The sequence below is a fragment of the Phycodurus eques genome, chromosome 11 (genome assembly GCF_024500275.1).
Source record: "Phycodurus eques isolate BA_2022a chromosome 11, UOR_Pequ_1.1, whole genome shotgun sequence".
NCBI classification, from domain to species: Eukaryota; Metazoa; Chordata; class Actinopteri; order Syngnathiformes; family Syngnathidae; genus Phycodurus; species Phycodurus eques.
In genome coordinates, this window is record NC_084535.1 from 27,304,392 (window position 1) to 27,329,916 (window position 25,525).

The 25,525-nt window shown below is 42.2% G+C and overlaps 1 protein-coding gene across 1 annotated transcript in view; it reads left to right on the plus strand.

The window, feature by feature from the left end:
* The window catches only part of ncapd3 (non-SMC condensin II complex, subunit D3), a 34,569-nt gene that overhangs the window by 1,385 nt on the left and 7,659 nt on the right, over positions 1-25,525 (plus strand). The window contains exons 3-29 of the mRNA XM_061690186.1: positions 1,151-1,323; positions 1,567-1,729; positions 1,808-1,974; positions 4,238-4,402; positions 6,161-6,222; positions 6,299-6,386; positions 6,481-6,614; positions 7,353-7,425; positions 7,553-7,678; positions 7,830-8,082; positions 8,251-8,289; positions 8,739-8,825; positions 8,994-9,073; positions 9,167-9,301; positions 9,409-9,629; positions 9,824-10,015; positions 10,108-10,205; positions 10,289-10,398; positions 10,500-10,607; positions 10,752-10,866; positions 11,151-11,246; positions 11,335-11,573; positions 15,826-15,905; positions 16,874-17,011; positions 17,138-17,271; positions 24,497-24,705; positions 25,329-25,439. Of these exons, the coding sequence (XP_061546170.1) occupies positions 1,151-1,323; positions 1,567-1,729; positions 1,808-1,974; positions 4,238-4,402; positions 6,161-6,222; positions 6,299-6,386; positions 6,481-6,614; positions 7,353-7,425; positions 7,553-7,678; positions 7,830-8,082; positions 8,251-8,289; positions 8,739-8,825; positions 8,994-9,073; positions 9,167-9,301; positions 9,409-9,629; positions 9,824-10,015; positions 10,108-10,205; positions 10,289-10,398; positions 10,500-10,607; positions 10,752-10,866; positions 11,151-11,246; positions 11,335-11,573; positions 15,826-15,905; positions 16,874-17,011; positions 17,138-17,271; positions 24,497-24,705; positions 25,329-25,439 (3,596 nt within the window). The remainder of the gene's footprint in view (positions 1-1,150; positions 1,324-1,566; positions 1,730-1,807; positions 1,975-4,237; positions 4,403-6,160; positions 6,223-6,298; positions 6,387-6,480; positions 6,615-7,352; positions 7,426-7,552; positions 7,679-7,829; positions 8,083-8,250; positions 8,290-8,738; positions 8,826-8,993; positions 9,074-9,166; positions 9,302-9,408; positions 9,630-9,823; positions 10,016-10,107; positions 10,206-10,288; positions 10,399-10,499; positions 10,608-10,751; positions 10,867-11,150; positions 11,247-11,334; positions 11,574-15,825; positions 15,906-16,873; positions 17,012-17,137; positions 17,272-24,496; positions 24,706-25,328; positions 25,440-25,525) is intronic.

The window sequence follows — 25,525 nt, forward strand, 5'->3', positions numbered from 1 at the left end:
CAGTGTTTATTAGTCGACACACATATATTCATTTATTTATATATATATATATATATATATTTTAAAAAGTACGAGCTGGATATTACGACACGCGTCTATTTACATTGCTAAAAGATTTTCGACGTCATAATAAATTGCTTTTTGACAGAGAGGGAGATAATAATTTTCGGGGAAAATTGAATTTAAAGACAAAAATGAAACAATGAAAAGTTTTCTTGTTTTCATCTGTGGTGCGAATATATTCCATCCATCCATTTTCTGTAGTAAAAAATCTTTTGGAGCGGTACAGGAATTAGTTGTACTGGGACTGAATATAATATTTGTTGTTATCCTGTAGGTAAGATGATGTTAACTAGAATTGCTATATGAACATTTCATGCTTGTGAGAGAATATATGGCATAAGGTGTATTGTTGACTAAAACTAGTGTAGAAACTATATCAATAGGTCAGTGATCCAGGGAAAGTTAATAGAATAGGATGGGTAACTACATACTGGTGTTTAAATATGGTGTTGTGACAAGAAAGTGTATTGCAAATTAAAATCAGGGATATAGTGTGATATTTTGTAGGGATGTTACCATTCGTTTTAGCAATGTTACGATTCGTATCACGATTTGTGTTTTCCGATTCGATTCGAGGACGATATTGGTTCATTTAGAACGATACGATCCGAAATGACTCAGCGGCTGGAAATCGATTCAGTACCTTTTTAGCCAAAAATTCATTCAGTGTGACTATGAAATAAATACCTGCATACTTGACAGTGCAGGTTAAAAATGTTCTTGTTGTTTTCTTGTAAGGGGGGAATCGGGTAAAAACGAATTATGGTCATTAAATATAAAGGTTGTCCTGATGTCCTTGTTGCGGACAAACCTCTTGCTCACGGTAACATACAAACTGTCAATGGAAACTATGGTATGCCATAGCCATGCTGTACCTCAATAAATGGTGCGACCAAATCATGTGCTGGTGCGACCGACTAAAAAAAGTTGGTCGCACCAATGCAACTAGTGCAAAAGTTGGCGTCGAGCCCTGTAACAACTGAGCTCTTGAAGACATTTGCCAACTTCACGGCGCCATCTTCAATAATTATTAAAAACAATCATTGTCGTGCTTCTTCTTGGTAATGTATCGAACTTTAATTTTCAGCCTGGGTGAATGAAGTGTGGGATGCAGAATTTACAGCGATGATACCGATGGAAGATAACATAGAATTGGAACTAGCATCTTGTGGAGAGGAAGATTTCAGAAGTCTGTACACATGCCTGCTGGTTCTTTCAGAGGAACAACTGCAGTCTTCAAGCAGTGATGACAGTTCACAGGTATATTTGATCCCCACTTAAATCGCATGCATTATGGAAGAAGGAGAGAGAAAAATAACTTGACTTAAAAACCTCTATAAAAAAAAAAACCCCTGTTTTTATTGTGCTCAACAATAACGTAAGAAAACCCATCCAGTTTCCGTCTTGGCTGACTGAATTTTTCTGCTAGACGGTACAAGCGTTAGGTCTTAAACATGATACATTTGAATAAATGTGATCTTATGCCTATCTGTTCTACTGCAGAGTATCTGGAGACAACTGAGGGAGAGCGGTGTCTCAGTGCAATCTTTGGTGGCTGTGCTGTCCTTCTTTGTATTGACAGCAAAAGGCAAAGCAGCTAATACTCAGCAGAGGGTGAGAACCCTCCATGCTGCGTCCCTCTATGTGTTGCTGCTTGGGATCCCAGGTGAGCAGTCTTGGAAAAGTTTTATTTTGCATTCACCTTCCCAAATAACAGTTAAACATAATTGTCTCTGTCTTCTAGGAAGTATTGCAAACAAAGTTTTTCACGAGATTTTTTTCGACACTTGCTTGAGTGCAACCACTCAGTGCTGGCCTCAGGACTTTGGCAGAAAACGCAAGAAGGACACGCTCAAAAGTTCTCAGGCAGAGGGCAAGCGTTCCAAACCACACCGGAAGGAAATTCAAGAGGTTGAAGCAATCGACACACGAATATGGTTGATCTTAATGGCAACTTTAAAGTTCCCATGCCATCAAAATAATTTGTTTCTATTGTTTTCAGTATAACAGGTCAAAATGAGTCTTTGACATGGTTAAAGTTAGATCATCCATCCATCCATCCATCAATTTTCTTCTGCTTATCCGAGGTCGGGTCGCGGGGGCAGTAGGAAGCCATGACTTCCCTCTCCCCAGCCACTTCCTCCAGCTCTTCCAAGGGGATCCCGAGGCATTCCCAAGAAAGCAGAGAGGCGTAGTCTCTCCAGCGTGTCCTGGGTCGTCCCCAGGGTCTCCCGGGAGGAGGACGTGCCCGGAGTGTTCCGGGCACGTAGATCGACCGGTAAATAGAGAGCTTTGCCTTTCGGCTTAGCTCCTTCTTCACCACAATGGACCGATACAAAGTCCCGCATCACTTCAGATCTCCCGTTCCATTCTTCCCTCACTCGTGAACAAAACCCCAAGATATTTGAACTCCTCCACTTAGGGCAGGATCTCATCCCTGACCTGGAGACTGCATGCTACCCTTTTCTGACTGAGGACAATGGTCTCAGATTTGGAGGTGCTGAGTCTCATCCCAGCCGCTTCACACTCTGCTGCGAACCGCTCCAGTGAGAGTTGGAGATCACGGCTTGATGAAGCCAATAGAACCACATCATCTGCAAAAAGCAAAGATGCAATACTGAGGCCACCAAAGCGGACCCCCTCTATGTCTCAGCTGCGCCTAGAAATTCTGTCCATAAAAGTTATGAACAGAATCGGTGACAAAGGGCAGCCTTGGCTGAGTCCAACCCTCATCGGAAACGAGTCCGACTTACTGGCAATGTAGACCAAACTCTGACACTGGTCGTACAGGGACCGAACAGCCCATATCAGGGGGTTCGGTACCCCATATTCCTGAATCACCCCCCACGGGACTCCCCGAGGGACATGGTCAAACGCCTTCTCCAAGTCCACAAAACACATGTAGACTGGTTGGGCGTACTCCCATGCACCTTCAAGGACCCTGCTGTGGGTGTAGAGCTTTTCCACGGCCAGGAAGAAAACTACACTGCTGAATCTGAGATTCGACTTCCCGACGGACCCTCCTCACCTTACCAGGGAGGCTGAAGACTGTGATCCCCCTGTAGTTGGAACACACTCTCCGGGTCCCTTTTTAAAAAAGACCCACCACATCCAGAGCCTTTGAGAACTCAGAGTGAATCTCAACCACCCCTGGGGCCTTGGCACTGAGGAGCTTTTTAACCACCTCGGTGACCTCAACCCCAGAGATAGGAGAGCCCGCCTCAGAGACCTGAGACTCTGCTTCCTCAGCAGAAGGCGTGTCTATGGAATTGAGGAGATCTTCGAAGTATTCTCCCCACCGACTCACAACGTCTCGAGTCGAAGTCAGCAGTCCCCACTACACAGTGTTGATGGTGCACTGCACCAGAATTTCCTTGAAGCCGTCCGGAAGTCGTTATCCATGACCTCACTAAACTCCTCCCGTGTCCGAGTTTTTGCCTCAGCGACCACCAAAGTTGCAGTCCGCTTGGCCAGCCAGTACCCATCAGCTGCCTCAGGAGTCCCACAGGCCAAAAAGGTCCGATAGGACTCCTTCTTCAGCTTGACGGCATCCCTCACCGGTGGTGTCCACTAACGGGTTTGGGGATTGCCACCACGACAGGCCCGACTACCTTACAGCTCCGGTCAGCCGACTCGGCAATGGAGGCGCAGAACATGGTCCACTCGGACTCACTGTCCGCTGACCCCCCCGAGGCATGGGTGAAGTTCTGCCGAAGGCGGGGGTTGAAACTCCTTCTGACTGGATTCTGCCAGACATTCCCAGCAGACCCTCACAATACGTTTGGGCCTGCCAGTTCAGACCGGCATCCTCCCCCACCATCGGAGACACGTCACCGCCCGGTGGTGATCAATTGACAGCTCCGCCCCTCTCCGTTTTATCGCCAAGGACCGATCAGAGCAAAGCTGTTTTCCATATTTAAATTAAGAATAACGGCGATTTGATCAGAGCAAAGCTAATTTGCATGTCACATATTAATAAGAAATGTCGCCATCTCAATTGCTAGGTGTAAAAGGTCAACTAGAATAGCCTAAGCATGACTCAAACTGAGCCTTGATTTGATATTTTTTAATATTTTTCTTTAAAGAGGCATGTACAGTATAGTAGTTTAGGTAAGTCCACTGAAGTTGCTGAAGAATGTCAGCCAATAGTGATGCCCAAGTCTGTTACCTGCAGATGGAAGTGGATGAAGAAGAGGAGGAGGAAGAGGAGCTCCATTTATCAAGCCAAGACCTTAACAGGATCAGAGATGCACTGGTTCTTCTGGTTCAAAGTCTTCTCAGACTTCTGCAGACATTCACACTCAAATACAAACCCCAAAGTGCCTGCAGTTGCACCCAGGTAATGAAAGATTTTCAATGACATCTGGTTGGAATGTAGACTCACAAAAAGCCGTCTTCGTGACACTGGACCTTAGCTTTGCCTTTGACACTGTAGATAACCACATTTTATTAAGCAGATTCAGAAACCTCTCTGGTAGTGTCTAACCGCTTCAGTTCTTATCTCTCGGATCGATTTTTCTTTGTCAGTACGGATGCGTTCCTCAGGAACACATGAAGTTAAGTGTAGGGTGCTTCCCCTTGGGGACGTGATCAATGCATAACCTTCCACAGTTCTGCTGATGACACGCAGCTGTATATTGGAGTGTCTCCCTTTATCTGACCTGCTTTTATAGTGTCAGCCCTCGCGTATCCCGAGGTCCTCTGGCACCGCCTTTTTAATCGTTCCGAGTGCTTGCACAAAAACCCACGGGGAGGTTTCATTCAGCCATTGTGGCCCTAAGCTATGGAACAGCCTGCCAGAGAACATCAAAACTGCACTCACCTTTTTAGTTTGGCTTTTAACTGAATTATTATGTTGTTCTTGAAGTGTACCAGTCTGCCTTTAAAACTCTGTACAGTACTGAGACAGCTGTGCTGAGGGTTTGTGATGTTGTTTTTGCCACAGATTCTTGGTCACCGTGTTATAGTATATTGGTTTTGTTAGATTTAACTGCTGCCTTTGACACTGTGGACTATCACATCCTCCTGTCCTGGCTGGAGAACTGTGTGGGCGTTCAAGGCAGTGCCTTGGCGTGAGTTTGGTCCCACGGTAGAAAATTCTGTGTTCGTGTTGGACTCTGAGTTGTCGGAGTTGAGGTCTCAGTTCTGGACTGCCTCAAGGTTCTATTTTAGGGCCTCTTTTATTTTGACCTGGGTCCTCTGTTTGAAACCCAGAGTGACCAATCTGGGAGTAAGGCTGGATGCTGAGCTGAAATTTGACTTTCCGATTAATTCAGTTGTCAAGTCAAGCTTTTTCTCACACTATAGTTCGCATGTATTTATTTGTGTGTGTGTTCGTATAAGGTCAGTCAGTTGATTTAAATTTTTTTTTTTAAATCAATTGAATCACACTTTTGAATTTGAATTAATCGCGATTAATCACAGGCGCCAAATATACTACACATAATACAACATTTGGCTGTTAGATGGTATTTTAAACTTGTTGGGCTTCGACGAAAAGAGAGTTCAGCGCTGCACGTTATGCAAATTACGGATGTTTTATCGAAAGTCCCATCAGATGGACTTTTGAAGCAAAGTTCCCGCCGAGCACTCCAGTCGGAGTCTCATCACACACCTTTGCACTGGCGCATCGACCTGCAACCACCTTACAGCTATCCATCCGCGGTTAAATGAGCGTGTGCGCTCAAAATAATTGAAATTTAAAAAATAAATTGTGTGATTGACCTGAGTTAATGCATGTTTAATGCGATCATTTTTTTGTGATTAATCCTACGTTTTGACGCTTTCATTTTGACAGCCCTAGTTTGTGTGTGTGTGTGTGTGTGTGTGTTGCTGTGATTTATTTTTTTGCGAAGCACTTTGTGTCAAATTTTTATACATGAGAACCGCTATACAAATAAAGTTTGATTTACAAAATCGCTTCGCAAAAAAATAAAACAAATCACAGCAACACACACACACAAACTAGGGCTGTCAAAATGAAAGCGTCAAAACGTAGGATTAATCACCAAAAAATGATCGCATTAAACATGCATTAATTCAGGTCAATCACACAATTTATTTTTTAAATTTAAACCTTTTTTTGTTTTGTCTGCAGATTTTTAGTAAATTGCTTTACTTTGAGCCAGTCATTGGAGAGCTAAACCTTGCTGCTGGACAGTAAGTTAATATTGTTTTGTTTGTTTTGCTCCCATTATTTATACAGGAACCTGATGGTTATGTTGTTTCTATACAGAAATATGAATGAACTGCAGAGCATCCCTGAGATGGCCTTCTTTGGCATGCAGCTGATTTGCACACCAAAACACGGAGACCAAAAAGAAGTATTTTTCCGTCACATATTTCAAGTGTGACCATAGAGCCAGCATAATAGAGGGTTGTTAATAATCTGGTTCATCTGTTTCTTAACCTGTCCAGTCCCTGAGGAGGGTTTTCCACAGACTTCTCTACGTGATCCTGATGATGAATAAAGGCGACAGAGGCAGACCAACCTTGCTTGTCCCCAATCATGCCGTACTCGCCACACGTGATCAAGCCATCCAATTTGTCTGGTAAACAGTATTGAGGATGATTAAGTGTCAAAGCAAAATTCATTTGATGAGATCGTCTTATTAGTTAGGTTTTGCATTGTTGGAATACTTTACTGGTTCTTCACATTAAGAGTTACTGGTAGTCATAAATCCAAGTCTTCCTCCGCGACCAGAAATCCCCACAGTTGTCTCGGGACTAATGATGTACGCACGTTTCTGCAGCTTTTGGTGCTTTGGCGACACTTCGAGGTGATGAAATGTAGGAAAATACAAATGAACTGTACTTGAATAATTGTTCACTGAAAATGTATTGCACATGAAAGTAAAAAAAAAAAAAAAATTGTACAATTGTATAAATGTTGTTTTGCAAAGCGTTCTCAAAGATTAAATGCAAAAGTGTTGAACGTAAAAGTACACTTATGCAGTGATTCTTTCACGTACCACAAGAGGGAGCCCACATATCACAAGTGGTACTAGTACAACAATTCGGAAATCACTGGTCCAGACATCTGTCAGTTGAATGTTTATTAAATGTATCATTTATTTAGTTATTTTTTTTTTTCCTGGAGTGTCCATTTTCAGTGGTAATGAAACCGATACGCACTGCCTTATACGAATAAGCATTTAATTTTGCTTGTCTTCTGGGATTTTTTTTGGTTTTTGTTGCTCTTAATTTATCAATATTATAACAAGATACTTTCCATTCGAATTGTCTAAGTGTTTGTATTCTAACGCGATTCTTTGCATATGGAATTTCAGTCACATGGTGAATGAGCTGAAGGATCTGGCACTTCCTTTCTTAAAAGTCCTCCTGCAGCACATCTGTTGCCAGGTTCGTCATTCAGCCAAAATCTTGGGCTGGCTGTGATGTTTCAGTTGCACGTTGTGCCATCGAATCACCTTATGCAATGGCATTGGATGACTTTTTTTTTCTTTTTTTTTTTTTCTACGATACCTAGATTGTGGAAAAATGTGAGTATAGAAACCACGGAGCCCAGGCGGTTGGCACGCTGACATCTGAGATGTCAAGTACAGACTATGCACACTTCATCAAGTGGCTGCATAACTTCTCGAGACACTCAAAGGTAATATCTATATGCCATTTCATACGTGCAGATTCAACTAAAAGTATGTTTTGCACGTGATAATGCAGCTTCATTATGATAACTGATTATCCCATTGCCATCTTGTCAACAACCCAAAGTGTTAACCGATATTGGCGACTGGTTTCGGTAGATGGCGTCTCGCCTGTTCTCTGTGGATGTCGTGATGGTTCTACTGGGGCAGCCGGAGAGGAGGCCCGAGGAATGTGACGATCCGGGTCTTGCCTGCTACTTGCCGCACCAGTTCCTAATCCAGAGCCTCTTGTTCGCCCGACGTAATGACCCCTCGCCCACTGTCCAAAGCCACGTCTTCGCCTGCCTGGCCCAGTGTCTGGAATTCCCTTCACACAATGCCACCTATGCTGTCCAAAACCTCTTCTCTGCCAGTAATTCAAAATATTTGTTCCCCGAAAATGTTCATTCTTGTCTCTTATTTCCTGTCTAAATAATACTGAATTCATTAATCAGCACAATCTTTGAAGTCTCCCTAAGAAGTGTCAATAATGAACGTTTTTGCTACAGCAGAATCACTAAATTCCACTTTGTTTTTCTAGCTGTAACACAGACTGTATTGGAAGTGGAAAGTACAGAAGGTAATGTTTTGTTTCTTTGTGTGGGGTAGCAGTAAATTAACTGTAAGGAACTGGAGGGGGATCAAGTCCTGCTGCCAACAAAAATAAAATGACGACACCAATACTCACAAAGCGTTAGGGATATAGGGCTTTTGGATGAAACTTCAGTATGAACCTAAAATGCACAATAGCCTTTTACAGGTGAAATAAATGTTTCCTTCTCTAAACTTGTGAATGCACGTGTCCAACTGTTCAATGTTTCATTACGTTTTTGCACAACTTGCTGTTCTCTGACAAAGAGCTGATTCAAGAGCTGCGACACGACTTTACAGTAGGGTTTGAGATGAATTTCTATTTGTGGGATTCTAATAAAACATTGCCATGTATTTGTCATATAAAGATAGAACCCGGGTAGGGATTTTTGGATGACGGATGCTTGCTGGCATTGAATCATTTGACTTGTGTTGCAGGCAGTTCCCAGCAGCATCAGAAAACCTATCACTCTTTGCCATTCAGGACTGTCGAGGTCGGTAGCAACGATAGCACGGTCTGCGATGGTGAGTCATATCAAGTCTTGACATTGTGCACTTTTTTTTTTTTCCTTCCCTCTTACACTCAACAGTGTGTTTCTTCACATTTTGTGGCCGTGATTTAAGGTAGTCACTGTATGTTTAGGATTGATTTGAGATGATTTGTTGTAATTTGCATGTGTATTTTTGATGCAGCAAAAGCAAACGAGAACATCACTCTTCTCTTTCGGCGTGTACAAGACTCCAAATCTAATGTTCGCAAATCGGCGCTGCAGGTATTGTGAACTGGGTACTGATCATCATTCCGTACTCGTTACATACAGTATTTGTATGGATCATTAAAGTACAGTTTTAATGCCCCTCCTCAGGCCCTTGTGGGTCTTCTGAAGCATGGCGTGATCCCCGTGAGCTGGAAGAACCTGTCTATGCTCTCGGATCGCTGCAGAGACCCGGCTGTATCTGTGAAGAAGAAAGCATTGCAGTGTGTGGGAGAGATACTCAATGTGAGTCCACAGTTCAGAAACTCTCCAGACAACTAACAATTCAGCGGATGTAAAGCACTGGTCCCATTATGCGAGCATTTCATGATGTTTCTGGGTGCCACAACCAGGCTAAACCAGATTGCAGCCTGGTGCAGAAGGCATGGCTGCATGGTGTGGTACCAGCTGTGGTGGATTCTGAGAACTCTGTCCAGGAGAAGGCCCTGGAGACTCTAGAGCTCTACTTGCTCAGCCAGGTCAAAGCATACTCTGGTAGCCGTCATCTGCATTCCAGTCAGAGGCTGACCTGGAAGCTGCTAAATCTGCTCTGTGGTGAATGTCAGAACCTTAGGTTTGTCTTTCCATGAGAAGCACGGTCATGTAATACTGGAATTGTGTAATTGGAACCCCTTTACATGTTGCAATTCCCAGTTAAGTATGTGTTTTAAAAAGATTCCAAATCGACTTTTACACGCCCTCTAAGTTACTGTACGTTTATTTGGACAGTGATTATTTCGACGTTAAATTGTATCTTTTGTTCTTCAGCCGATATTTCAATCGAGCCATCGCTGTCTGGACGAAACAAAACAAATTTACTGCAACATTTATAAATAACCTCATTTCACACACGGAGGCCGATCACAGTGCTGGAGCCTGGCTGCTACTTTCCAGGGTAGTTGCCACAGCACCCCAAATCCCTTGTGGAAAAATCCTGGATTCCTGGGACAACATGGTCAGGTGGAGTGGACATTTATACACAGTTTCCATTTAATCCCGTGTATTTTGATAACTGAGAGTCCAAACTCTTTTTATCCCCCCCCCCCCCTTAGTTCAAAGGATGTGAGCGTGACAACCTGTTGTCACATCATGTGTGTGATTGGAGAAATTTCTGCTCACTTAAATGAAGACACCAAGGATAGGATAGTTGGTGGGTGATCATTCCAGTGATTTATTACGGAACAGTCACATTTCTTTTAAGATGTCTGGCTGAATTATTTTGTTTGTCCACAGATGATGTCATGTGTTGGTTGAAGTCCTTTACGATGTCTCTTGAGCTTATCAGCGCAGCTATCGATACTCTTCACCAACTTGGCAGCAGTGAAGATGTCAAACAGACTCAGGTTGGAAATCATGCCTCCTTAGTTTGTCATTTCTGATTTAAATAAGATGAATGAGTTTTTCTTTTTTGTATAACTTTTGTGTGTGTATGTGTCCCTTTTAGTCTTTCCTGAATCATCACTGCGGTGAGCTGGTGTCACTCTGTGAGGCCTATTTAGCTGGCATCATCCTGAATGAAAATGGAACCCACAACATTAACGAGGAAGTAATAGTGAGAAAGACTCCAAAATAATATCGTTTCTGGGCAATGGTCAAGTGCTGTGAAACCGTCTAATGAAAGGAAACGGACCGCCTTGTTGCTCGGCTAAGAGTTTGTGATTTCAAGCTGCGCTGGTGAATTGATAATGTCTTCCAGGTGAAATACCTTCACACTTTTGGTGTTGCGTCGCTCAACTGTCCTGCTAGAGTGTCCAAAAGAATGATCTTGCTCGTGGAATCTATCCTTGTCACACGTACGGACAAACTCCCAGGTATTACATGGCAATATTTAATTGAATGGCTAAAGCACACACATTTGGAAAAACCTAATTGCATTTAAAAAAACAAAAAAAATAATAATAATTTGTGTGAACTCCCAGCTCAGTATTCCCTTATTAAACTCAAACCTGATCGCTTTTTTTTTTTTTTTTAAATTGTTTTTACAATTTTTTATAATTTTTTTTTTTTTTGGGCGTGAACTCTTCTAAATGAAAGTCATTCAATGGGAACATGGTTTGACAGCTCACTGATGGTCTTCCCTGTTTATCACTGACAGATTGTCAGGACGAGCTACCAGCTTCACTGCCTGTCTCACAGTTTAAAGCAAACTCCATGCCAACCAAAGTCAGAGCACATGGTGTTATTACTTTGGGTAAGCCGACTTTTGTTGTCCTGTTCTTTATTTTGCCAATGGCGCGAGAAGGAGTGGCTCTTTCTTCAATGTCGTCTGACTGGATCAGGCAAGCTGTTTCTGCAGCACGAGGAACTCGTCCAGGCGTACCTTCCCGTGTTTGCCAGGGAGCTGGAGGTTGGCACAGAAGTCGCTGTACGCAACAACGTTGTGGTGATTATGTGCGATCTCTGTGTTCGATACACAAACGTAGTGGATCGCTATATTCCAAACATTTCCGCCTGTCTACGAGATGATGAAACGATCATCAGGGAGCAGACTCTCATCATGCTGACCATCCTCCTCCAGGTAAGACAAAGGTTCTGCAAAAATATTATTTGAAGTTTGAGAAAATGATGTTCAAAAGGAACAGTTGACAAGATTTTATACTCATACACTACATGTATGACTCATGTACAGTGGTGGGAAAATGTAATTGCCCTCTTCCTGATATCATATTTTTTCACTTGAGCTGCAGCAATCGAATATCTTAGCATTGGAGTATCCTACTGGAAACGTTATCGAATAATCGAGTATTTGGATAAACTACATTTTTGCTTGGTTACGGAACAATTGTGAATACAAAAGAGAAAATTTGACTTTTCCCCTCACGAATCTAATCAACAGTTTTTCTTTCGCCAAGTAAACTCGACAAAGGACCTTTTGTCAATTTTAGCTTGTCTCACATACCGGGCGTCTTTGGCGGGGGATAAACGTCCGTGTTACAACGATTACACATCATGAGTGCTCTCCTTGCGTGTCAGTATGAAATGCTCACACGCTTTTGCCATGGTCTCATTTTTTCCCCCCTTCTCAATGTGGTGTGTCGGGCCTGTTTTAAAGTAATACCAGAGCATCTCAATTGGATTTAAGTCTGGACTTTGACGTTCCATTCCAAAACTAATTATTTTTGAGCCATTCAAAGTTGGACTTGCAGGTTTGTTTTTGGGTTGTTGTCCTCCAACATAACCCACAGAGCACTTGAGCTTAAAGGCAAAAACTAATGGGCGGATGTTTGCCTGCAGGATTTTCTGTTGGACAGCAGAGTTCCCTATTCCATTAGACCCACCACAGCAAGTCTTTCAGGTCCTGAGTAGGCAAAGCAGCCCCAGACCATCACACCACCATGTTTGACTACTCACTGTTATTTTTACGCCAGATGTAACAGGGCCGCTCACCTTCCTTCATCAAGATGTTTCTTGTTCTTTTTTTGTCAGTAGTGTTTTACCTTGGAACTCCCCGGTGGATGACTTTCCCCCCCCCCCCCCCCCATAGTGTTTTATGGTCATGAACGCTGACCTGAGGCCAGTGAGGCATGCAGTTTGTTGGATGTCGTTTTGGTTTCTTTTGTGACCCCATTCATGGGTTGTCCTCGCGCTCTTGGCATAGTTTATAAGTTAGCTGACGACTCCTGGGAAATTTCACAATGTTTCCCGGATTTCTCCATTTGTTGATAATGGCGCTGACCGCGGTTCACTGGAGTCCCAAAAGCCTTTTCCAGTCCGAGAGATTTAAATTCCTTTGTTTCTCATTTGGTCTTGAATTTCTTTGTAATTGGGGTATAATGCATTTGCTTATTACCGTATTTTCACGAACATAAGGCGCACCATACCAAAAGGCGCAGTCTCAGTTACGGGGTCTATTTCTGTATTTCACACATACATAAGGCGCACCGTATTATTGGGCGCAGGCATGGTAAAACATACCCTAGCTTAAAACAGACGGTAGCATAGATGCACGCTAAAACAATGTTTTTAAAAAGGCAGCGGGAGCAAAACTGAGTTCGGTTGTACTTTATTGAAGTATTTTTATATTTATATATTTTTTTGGTATCAATCCTGATCCAGAAATCCATCAAAGTCCTCATCTTCTGTATCCGAAATGAACAGCTGCGCAAGTTCTCCATCAAACACACACCCTCTCGTCACCCTCTCGTCATTGTCGGAGTCAGTCTCGTTGCCCTGCGGCTCCTCAAAAATGACGCCGGCTTTTATGAAAGCTCAAACAACAGTGCGAGCAGACATGTTAGCCCCAAGCATCCACAATCCATTCACAAATTGTGGCGTAACTCCTAGTCTTAGTAAAGCTGCGTTCGTCATCTGTCATCCATCGCTGCCACGCCGCTCGCAACTTCACTTTGAACGCCCTGTCACGCCTCCTGGAATCACTCAGTCGAACGGTGACTGTAGAGACGCTTTCTCCCGGCTGTACTTTGCTCATTAATCCATTGCTCAAGTTGGTCTTCCAACTCGGGCCACCTCGCCTTGTTTCCGTGGAAACTCAGCTTCGTCTTCTTGACTTGGCGAAGCTCTTTTTCCTGCTTCCTCCACTTGCAAACCATGGATTCGTTGATCTTGAAATCTCTCGCGGCTGCTCGATTCCCATGTTCCGCCGCGTAACTGATAGCTTGCTGTTTAAACTGTGCTTCGTAAGCGTGTCTCTTCGTAGGTGCCATTTTTGGGGGTCCTTAGCCAAACTGCTGTTGTTTTGCACAATGCACATACTATATACCTACTGGGGGCGTGCCTTTAGCGTCCTCTTTCACGCGCACCCTTCCCCCTTTAACGTCCGCATGCTGTCCTCCGTCACGTCCGCCTTTCCTCTATGTAAGCAGTCTGTCGGCAGGAAATGCTCCCAGTCAGTCAAGCGGAGCTCTCATCAAAGTCACACAACACAATTTCCAGATTTTGGAACTCTGTGCACACATAAGGCGCACCGCACTATAAGGCGCCCCCGTCCATTTTGGAGAAAATTTAAGACAGAAGTCTTAAATTTTGCGCCTTATGGTCGTGAACATACGGTAGCATATTTCAATCTATCTGACAAAGGGGTACTATAGGTACTATTTAACTGATTTATTGATTCAACTAATGTGGTTGTAAATGGTCGTAAATAGACTTCACTTATATCGCGCTTTATTTACACGCTCACAGTTTCCAAGGCGCTTTACAAAGCCTCACATTCACCCATTCTCTCTCTCATGATGATGATCCTGCCGAAATATCCACCCTCGTTTCATTTTCATCATCCTCCTAGAATGTCTCGGTACATTTTCCCATTCCTCCTTCCTTCAACAATAGTTTTCCAGTACCATATGTCGAAAAGCAGCCCTACGCCATCATGTTCCCACCTCCAAAGTTCACCGTTGATATTGTGTTTTTAGGGTGATGTGCAGTGCCATTTCTCCTCCAAACGTGGTGTGCATTATAGCATCAAACAATTCAATTTTGCTCTCATCCGACCAGACTATATTCTCCCACTGTTTAGCTGGCTTGTCCAAATGTTGCTAAGCAAACTTTAAATGAGCTTTGACATGCTTTTTTTCCCCCACCAATGGGCTCTTGCGTGGTGAGCGTGGATACAGCCATGGCGGCGGAGCACATTACTCACCGTTTTCCTTGTGACAACAGTACCTGGTAATTCCAGGTCTTTAAGCTCTACACAGGTGGTCCTTGGCTCTTGGACAACTCTTCTGATTATTCTTTGCACTCCTCTGTCAGAAATCTTGCAAGGACCACCTGATAGAGGCAAATTTATGGTGGTATGTTTGGTTTTCCACTTGCGTATTATGGCCCCAACTGTGCACACTGGAAGGTTCTGAAACTTAGATATGCGCCCGTAACCAGTGCCATTGTTATCTTTTGGAACAATTAGTGTGCGATGGTCTTGGGACAGCTCTCTGCTCTTACCCATCATGAGATGTGTCTTGACTCGTACCTTGGCAATGAGACCTTTTTGTACGCCATCAATTAATTAGGACTGAACCATCTGATATTCATTAGCACTGACAAAAAGCTAGATTGCTGTTTGATCATTGATAGATTTTAGGTGTTGTCTTGGCTTTCCATGCCTTTTTGCACCTCCCTTCATGTGTTGAATACATTTTCCGTCAACTTAATTTCTGAGCTTATTTGTTCTGCTTTTTTTGCATGTATGGATTACTTGGGTTTTTTCCCCAACATCTGGTGGAATCTTCAGGTTTTAGTGAGAAAAATGGTGACGGGTTAAATACTTATTTCAGCCGCTGTATATATGATTTGTTTTTCTTTGCACCAGGATAATTTGATGTGTTTAGAGTACTACGGAATGGATTGCTTAAAGGTGACATATGATAGAAAATGTAACCGTTGGGTCTCTGGAGTAACGACACTGTGGTGGGATTTGTGTCGTGATGTGTCCGCGGCATACCTCACTTACATGGTTGTGCACACAAATTGACAAGGACTGTGTATGACGCGGGCCCTCCACAAGTAAAAATGCTTTTCTCTTCGTGGCCATCCGCTCTCCCCTCGATTTACCCCCTAGCTCTACACCCAGTCATCATAGTAAACTGACTCGTCCTCTGCATTTGCCCAGCAGTATAATGGATAGGGTGAGTATTGGTTCATTTTCATGAGACGGGACCGAGAAAAAAATGTGTGGTATATCTCCTTTAAACAACTCTTCATAACTCTTGTTTTCCCTTTACTAATTGGACGGAGATAAGACTGTAAAAGGATATTTAGCACTGTACATATTGTCTATTGCTAAGCCAATTGTTTCTTTTGGGGTTTTGTTTTAGGAGGAGTTTGTGAAATGGAAGGGTTCTCTTTTCTTCCGTTTCATGGTGATGCTAGTTGATCCTGAGCCTGCCATTGCCAGGTAAATCACATTTGACCTCTTGTATATGGCTTAAAAAAAAACAAATTCAGCATTGTATAAGTCCAAGCATTAAGCCAATCGATTTGGCCATTTAGGAAGCATACAATCAATTTCACACACTCGCACATATAAGTGGGCAACAACATCCACTAAAAAGGAAATCAATGAGGACATTGATTAGTCGAAGGCGACTCGACTGTCATCACCTGAGCGATGACCACCCAAAAAAAATGTGTCGTTCAATCCCTAATGCCTGCTCGTGTCTATTAATTTTGGTGCGCTCTGAGCCCACGGCAATGTCATGTATTAATTAATGAGGTGGGAAAAAAAGCAGGATTGGACCATGTTGGCATGGGCGCTGGCATGGGCGTACCACATTCAGCACCACATTCATTGACTTGTGCCGCCACCTGTAGACAGCTGTACATGTCTGCTTTTTCAAATTTTGTGTTGATGGAAGTGGAGGACAGGACTTTGGAAGGTCGCACAGACCAGTGACCAGGAAATGCCCCAAGATACCGGTGACATTCCGAGCATGCCCAGACATTGTTCCCAGTGGATATAGGCATCCTCACCCTTATGAGTTAAGATTAAGGTTACATACAATAAAGTTGCTTGCAATATAAAATGTAGTTTTCACTTTTTAAGTATGACAGTCGAAATGGAAACCTCTTCGATTCGTTGGTTGGCTTGAGCCACTTCGTCACTAGCCTTTGCTAGCCCTTCCCTATTATACTCGTTCGTCTGGGTCATGTTGCCTTCCTGTTCCAATTACCTCCAAAACTCTCAAATTAAATTTTCCACGGACCTTCAAAACTACTCTTACACACTCAATGCAGATAGCAGTTGGTTACGCGCTACTTTGTCCTTGGCATGAGTAAATGAGTTGAACATGCTGACCCGCTGCTGCTTTCTGAGAAAACCTAAATAAAATAAAATAACCACATACTTTGTTCTGTCTGTTACAGTCTATGTGAGTACTGTCTGCTCCACATACTGCTGAAGAAGAACCCAGAAATGTTTAGCCAGCATTTCATCGAGTGCATCTACCACTTCAATTCCCATAGCGGACACAATTCCTACAACAAATTCCCTCAAACTGAAAGGTAGGAATCGAATAGGATGCAACTTGCCAAGAGATATCTGCTAGGTCACTTCCATCCTCCCCCCATGAACCAGTGTCTCCCCGATACGCTCCAGTCTTTATTCTTCTCTTTCCCAAATATTTACAGTGAAAAAGTGAGGTTCTCCCTAAAAGGGCCCCAGCACCGTGAGAAACGTTTTCGGATTTACCGGTTTCTGCTGCAACACTTCAATGATGCTCAGCGCCTCAACATCACCAACAAGATGAACCAAAGTGTACTGGGTGAGCAATTAATACAAGGCAATTTGTGTTGTAATTAAAAAAAAAAAAAAAAAAACAACAACAACAACCTGCATATAAACTGATGACATACAAGGATCTATTGTAACACATGAATAAAAAAGCCATTTGCCAAAAATTGTCTTCTTGATGATAAAAAAAATAACCCAGTAATACTGACCACACAACAAATTGGGTCCTTAACTAACGGTTGTTATACTGATGACTTTTTAAAATCTTTCATTTTAAATCTGACTACATTTTGATACATACTATAAAATGATATTGACACATTTCTTACGGATATCAGAATCATCTTTATTTGGCCAAGTATGTCCAAAAGAACACGAGGAATTTGTATCCGGTGGTTGGAGCCGCTCTAGAACGACAACAGAGTAAATTGACAGAGAACACTTTTGAGACATAAAGACATTGACAAAAACAGCTATTTATCTGGTAATGCCGGTACAATTTTTTTTTTTTGGACAATTGTGCAAAAAGATGCTCATTGCCTTAACCCTAGCACCCCTGAGAGACACACACACACAAACACACTAATGGAAAAACACACTGCAGTGGACCTCATATATTTTTTAAAATATATTAAACTATAGGTCTGTAGCGTCCATCTTCTTTCCAAAGGTTTTTGGATTTCTTTTGTTCTAACAGTTTCGTGACCGCTGGAGTGACAGCCTAAACTGTCAAAAATCATTTGCCAGAACAAAAGAAATCTAAAAATCCTATTCACTTAAAAACAAATAAGAATACAGTAACACCCAAAAATAATTAGTATTAAGGAAGCAAACAATAACAAAACACAGATCTTGCATTGCACAAATGAAGCATCTTAACCTTACTGCAATAATATTGTTCCCAGCGTGATTGCGTTCTTTATTTTGAGAATTAGATTCACTATTTTCTTGATGCAAAATTGTTTTTATAGTACATGTGCGGTTATATACAACATCAAGATGGAAAAGAAAAACTGAAATATCACACAGCCATAAGTATTCAGACCCTTTGCTCAGAATTTAGTAGAAGCACGCTTTTGAGCTAATGCAGCCACGAGTCTTTTTGGGAATGAAGTTTTTCACACCTGGATTTGGGGATCCTCTGCCATTCCTCTTTGCAGATCCTCCCCAGTTCTGTCAGCTTGGATGGTGAACGTTGGTGGACAGCCATTTTCAGGTCTCTCCAGAGATGCTCAATTGGGTTTTTGTCAGGGCTGTGGCTGGGCCATTCAAGAACAGTCACGGAGTTGTTCGGAAGCCACTCCTTTGGTATTTTAGCTGTGTGCTTAGGGTCATTGTCTTTTTTGACGGTGAACCTTCGGCCCAGTCTGAGGTTCTGAGCACTCTGGAGAAGGCTTTCGTCCAGGGTATCCCTGTACTTGGCCGCATTCATCTTTGCTTCAATTGCAACTAAAAACACCCCCACAGCATGCTGCTGCCGCCACCATGCTTCACTGTTGGGACTGTATTGGACAGGTGATGAGCAGTGCCTGATTTTCCCCACACATGCCGCTTAGAATTAAGGCCAACAATTTCTATCTTGGTCTCATCAGACCAGAGAATTATTACTCACCATCTTGGAGTCCTTCAGGTGTTTTTTTTTTTTTTAAGCAAACTCCATGCGGGCTTTCATGTGTCTTGCAATGACGAGAGGCTTCCGTCGGGCCACTCTGCCATAAAGCACCGACTGGTAGAGGGCTGCAGTGATGGTTGACTTTCTAGAACTTTCTCCCATCTCCCGACTGCATCTCTGGAGCTCAGCCACAGTGATCTTTGGGTTCTTCTTTACCTCTCTCTCCAAGGTTCTTCTCCCCCAAATGCTCAGTTCGGCCGGACGGCCAGCTCTACGAAGGGTCCTGATCGTCCCAAACGTCTTCCATTTCAGGAATAAGGAGGCCACTGTGCTCTTAGGAACCTTGAGTGCTGCAGAAATATTTTTGTAACCTTGGCCAGATCTGTGCCTTGCCACAATGCTTTCTCTGAATTCTTCAGGCAGTTCCTTTGACCTCATGATTCTCATTTGCTCTGACATTCACTGAGAGCTGTAAGGTCTTATATCGACGTGTGTGTGGCTTTCCTAATCAAGTCCAATCAGTATAATCAGACAGCTGGACTCCAATGAAGGTCTAGAACCATTTTAAGGATGATCAGAAGAAATGGACAGCACCCGAGTTAAATATGAGTGTCACAGCAAAGGGTCTGAATACTTATGGCTTTGTGATATTTCAGTTTTTCTTTTTTAATCAGCAGAAATTTCAGCAATTACGTTTTTTCTCTGTCAATATGGGGTGCTGTGTGCACAACCCCAATTCCAAGGAAGTTGGGACGTTGTGTTAAACATAGATAAAAACCGAATACAATGATTTGCAAATCATGTTCAACCTATATTTAATTGAATACACGACAAAGACAATATATTTAATGTTCAAACTGATAAACTTGATAGTTTTTAGCAAATCATCATTACTTAGAATCTTATGGCTGCAACACGTTCCCAAAAAGCTGGGACAGGGTCATGTTTACCACTGTGTTACATCACCTTTTCTTTTAACAACATCCAATAAACGTTTAGGAACTGAGGACACTAATTATTGAAGCTTTGTAGGTGGAATTATTTCCCATTCTTGCTTGATGTACAGCTTCAGCTGTTCAACAGTCCGGGGTCTCCGTTGTGGTATTTTACTATTCATAATGCGCCACACATTTTCAATGGTAGACAGGTCTGGACTGCAGAGAGGCCAGTCTAGCACCCGTACTCTTTTACTACAAAGGCACGCTGTTGTAACACGTGCAGAATGTGGTTTGGCATTGTTTTGCTGAAATAAGCAGGGGCGTCCATGAAAAAGACGTCGCTTGGATGGCAGCATATATTTCTCCAAAAACTGTATGTACCTTTCAGCATTAATGGTGCCTTCACAGATGTGTAAGTTATCCATGCCATTGGCACTAACACAGCCCCATACCATCACAGATGCTGACATTTGAACTTTGCGTCCATAACAGTCCGGATGGTTCTTTTTCTCTGTGGCCCGGAGGACACAACGTCCAAAAACAATTTGAAATGTGGACTCGTCAGAACACTTTTCTACTTTGCATCAGTCCATCTTAGATTAACTCGGGCCCAGAGAAGGCGGCGGCGTTTCTGGGGGTTGTCGATAAATGGCTTTTGCTTTGCATAGTTTCAAGTTGCACTTACCGATGTAGTGCCGAACTGTATTTACTGACATTGGTTTTCTGAAGTGTTCCTGAGCCCATTTGGTGATATCCTTTTCACATTGATGTCGGTTTTTGATGCAGTGCCGCCTGAGGGATCAACGGTCACGGGCATTCAATGTTAGTTTTCGGCCGTGCCGCTTACATGCAGTTGAAAAGGAAGTGGTTTCAAAATAAAATATGGCATTGACCAACGGCCATAAAGTACAATAGTAAGCCTAACTTAAGCAGTAGCATTACATAGCATCAAAATGTATAGTACATACATATATATTTATAATGTATATATGTCGTATACTTGTTGATTATTGTGTTACAATAAAGCTTTTCCTCATTGATTTAAAATGACTGCTTTTAACGTGTAAGTTCCGCAGGATATGTCTTAATGGTCGGCCAATCAAAATCCGTGTCGTGTATGACGTAGGGCTAGGCTGACTCGTCTACCCCAGAGCGGGACGCCATTAACAGGACGCGGATGCTGCCGGATAAATGTGCCTTTCGGGCTAAAGCGCAAGTGGACATGTGTTTACTCCTGGACTCAAGACAGAGTTTCAACACCGCTGCGTTACAATCTGAAATGTATGCGGTTCGTTGCAGGCAGGACGGCCGTATAGTCGCATTTAAGCTCCCCTGCACCGGTTTACCTAATAAGGTGGCCAAAGGGAATGAAGGAATTTAATTGTTGTAGTGAAACGTGTCATACTTGGCAAATAAAGATGATTCTGATTCTGATTCTGATATGCACAACAGACTACAGACTCTCAGTCAAATATTTCATGAAGTTTTTAATATGGGTATAGTTGAAAAGGTTTTCTTCAGTACTCATAGTAATTAAACACTGAAGTACTTTTGAGAGGGCATTTATACCTTTTAAAAGTCACTATTTCCTGAATTAAATCACTATTTCGTTTGATGTTATATTTTAGTTTCTCAATATGGGGAATTTTTTAAATTTGCTATGTGCTATAATCATCAAAATGATACATATTTTAAATATGAAATACTTTACTCTGTGTGTGCAGTGGATCGCTACAATTTCACTTTGAATTGAACTGCCTAATAAAAGATTTACACTAGTCACGTGTGAGCATAATCGACGTGTGCGTGAGCATGATTGACATGAACCCGTGAATGCCAGTACCGTATGCGAGAAAGTGATTGACGTGCTCGCGAACACATTTGAGAAGTGTTTATGAGAGTGTTTGAGTAGTCTTTATGAGAGCAAGACTCTCGTAGCTATGATAATGTTTGAGTAGTCTTTATGAGAGCAAGACGTGAGAGGGTTTGAGTAGTGTTTATGAGAGTGTTTGAGTAGTCATGGAGCGCAAGACTCGTGTGTATGAGTGGGTTTGAGTAGTGTTTATGAGTGTTTGAGTAGTCTTTATGAGAGCAAGACGAATGCGTATGAGAGGGTTTGAGTAGTGTTTATGACAGTTTTTGAGTAGTCTTTATGAACGCAAGCCTTGTGCGTATGAGACGGTTTGAGTTGTGTTACGAGAGCCTTTCAGTAGTTTCCGTGTGTGTGCAGCATTTGAATAGTAAGTGTGGGAGCTAATCCTGAATAATGTCCCTAACAGACCCTCATACTATGCATAGGTCCTAGTAATCGTATCGAGGGTGGCTCCACAAAGGGGCGCAAATTCCCCATACAAACGTCAGAGATTAACAGGTCATGCCTTTATCCAATAGAAAACCGTTTCACTTAACAGTTTGTTTTTCATAGACTTTAACCTCCCCTGAATCTGGACAAAATATCCAGATAAAGTGGATATAAAAAGTCCACACACCCCTGTTCAAATGCTCGGATTTTTGTCATGTAAAAAAGGAGACCAAGATATATCATTTCAAAACCTTTTCCACGATTAATGCTACTTATTAACCCGTACAACTCAATTGGGGAAAATAATATTTTTGCGAAGAGAAGTCAAAATAAACTGATTATGCGGTTGCGCAAGTGTCTCTTATAACTGGGAATGTGGTTGTTTAAAATTAACCAATCACATTCAAACTCTTGTTAAATAGCAGCCAGCACATGACTGTCACTATTTAAAATGCTCTTGATTAACTCCAAATAAAGTTTGATGGCCTACAAGAAAGACAAAAAGAGATACTTTCATTATTTTATCCAACAAACATGTTTCCCCCCCCCCACAATAACTGCTAATTGCTTGTGTGCAAAAGTATGAGAACCCCCATCTGCATTGGTTAAGTCCAGCAGGTAAAAGACACAGGCTAAACATTTGGGGCTTATTAAATTGTTTAAGCAGACCAATTAAATAAGGCTTCCTTGGGAAAGGATTTGGCCTGCGCTAATTAATAGATGAGAGCAGCCAAACCAACTGTGGTCCCACACAAATAAACAAAACCAAGAGGAAAGGAGATAGCCGAGGACATGAAGAAGAGGGTATTGACTGCCCATCCATCTGGGGAGGTTTGTCAGACCATTCTAAAAAGATTCCAGCTCCATCCATCCACTGTAAGACAAATAATTTACAAATGGAATGTCTTCAACAACTGCCAAAATTGGATGCCCATGGAAACTACCACCCAGAAACACCAGATAAAAACAAAATAGGTAAAGACTCACCATGACATCACCTCGAGAGAGTTTCAGATCTCTGGTAGCATCTTGGATAAATGTGCATATGTCTACTGTTAGGTGAAAATATAATAGCCATGACATTCATGGGAGAGTTTCTAGGAGGAAGCATCTGCTCTCAAAAAAGAACAAATCTGCCCTTTTCAACTTTGCCAGAGAGTACTTGGACAAGCCAAAGACCTTTTGTAAGTCCTTTCTCTGGACAGACAAGTTAAAAATAGAATCGTTTGGTCACAACCAAAACCACCATGTTTGGAGAAAAGCCAGCACTGCATATGAAGTTAAGAACCTCCCCCAACGATGAAGCATGGTGGTGGAAATTGAAGGTCTGGGACTGCTTACCCACTTCTGGACCTTGACAACGCCATCGTCTCTTAAGAGCCATGAATTTCCAGGCGTACTAAAACATTCTTGACCAGAATCTCCTGCCATCCTTCAGGTAGTTGAAGGTGGGATGGAAATGGATGAAACAACAAGACAAGGAACCAAAGCATTCCAGCAAAGGAGCAAAGGATTAGCGGCAGTGAAAGAGGATTTGTATTGTGAATTGGCACAAAGTCTTGACCTTAATCCACTTAAAATGTTGTGTCAAGACCTGAATAAACTGGTGCATGCCAGATGTAACTCCAACCTCTCTCGACTGGCTGAGTTTTGCTAGAACTAGTGGGCAAAAATCCCCATTAACAGATGTGAGAGACTCATTGCATTTGCTAATTTTTACTATACCTATGTATTATATGCACTGTTGACCTTTGAAGATTTTCTTGCCGGGGGGGTCTGTTAGCGGCCTTCCCTGACTAGTTTTCATCAGTTTTGGAGGGACGTCCAATTCTTCGTCATATCACTGTTGTGCCATATTTCCTCAACCTGTTGACTGTCTTGTGTTCCATGGTGTATTTAATGTCTTGGAAATTCTTTGAGCAATGAAATCCCTCGGACGCTGTGGAATCTCTCCGCGGACCTTGGCTTGTGCTGTAAGATGTAACTACAAATATGTCAGGGAAAGCCTCCGAGAACTTCTGAACTTTATTTTGGGTTAACCAGATGCACTTTAAAAGGAGGCAAATGTGTGTTGACTCTCATTTAACCTGAGTTTAAAAGTGATTGGTATATTCTGAACAATCACATAGTTGTTTATTTTTACTTCCTCTATCAAATACTTTTTTTTTGTATTCTTCTCAACTGAGTTATATAAGTATAGGTCTCATTAAAGGTGGAGAAAGTTTTGAAATGATTTATCTTGGTCTCTTTTTTTTCATATCACAAGAACCTGGTTTTTAAACAGGGGTGTATTGAGTTTTATATCCACTGTACTTCTCCTTAACCCTTGCAACTTGGAGTAGTGGCATGATGTGGTGCAACAAAAGCCTAAAAGCAATTCTTATTCTGCCTTTTGATATTGCAGCCTGCTTTGCAGATGAAGAGCTTCCGCTTGATGCAGATGGTGCAGACATTTTGTCAGAGACCTTCAACATACTGACTCTGAAAGAGATGAAGCTGCAGGCCACATCTACACCGCTTGGAAGTACTGGAGGGGAGGAACAAGCAGAGGGGAACATGGCCACTATGGCAAAAGCTGTTCTTCAGGCAGTTCAAAATAAGGTGGCTTCTCAGGTGAGTGGGTCAAGTTAATATCAGACATGCTTGAGTGCACTTCTTTACTCTGACAAGTAAATACCATTGCGCGGTTCAGGCTGAGCTTGCACCTGAGCTACTTTTTGCACAGCTGCCAAATGTTACGGAACAAGTACATTGCAAAAAATAGAAACCAAAACTATTGTCCATACATAAATTGTCCTATTCAGTCTATCAGCAATTTTGTTTGCTTATTTGCAAAGTCGGGTGCCGAGTTTTAATTTTGACGTTTGAGGTCTGATTAATCTGCATTAATAGACTTGCTTTTTTTGTTGTTGTTGTTGCCAGGGTTGAAAACAGAATTGGCAAACGTGAATTTAATTCATTGAGAGAGATATTTGTGATGATGGAACGTCAAAATCTCATATACTGGTACTTTTATTCATGCTGCAACTGTGTCCAACATTACAAGATTGAATTAATTAAAACATTACCATGACAAATATTGAAGCCATCATTTATTCACGATTATCATTATGACTATAACAATTTTGAAAACATGGAAATTCAAACAAATTTAGACAAATTGGTCTGGAAGTGAATTTTTATAGGTGGGCAGCTCTGTTTTTGCTTTTTTTATTATTATTATTTTGGATCCTCAGGTCAAGAAGAAGGCTTTCATAGAGAACACGGTTCCTCTAATCATTTGCCTTAAGCACTTATTGGAGCGGAAACAGTCTCCTGTCCTCAAAGATCTCACTGCCTACCTACAGGTTAGTACGTCACACTGCATATTTTGTCATTAATTAAAGTGGGCTATTGTTGTGCAGCCTCAGAATGTAGTTATAAAACCAAAGAA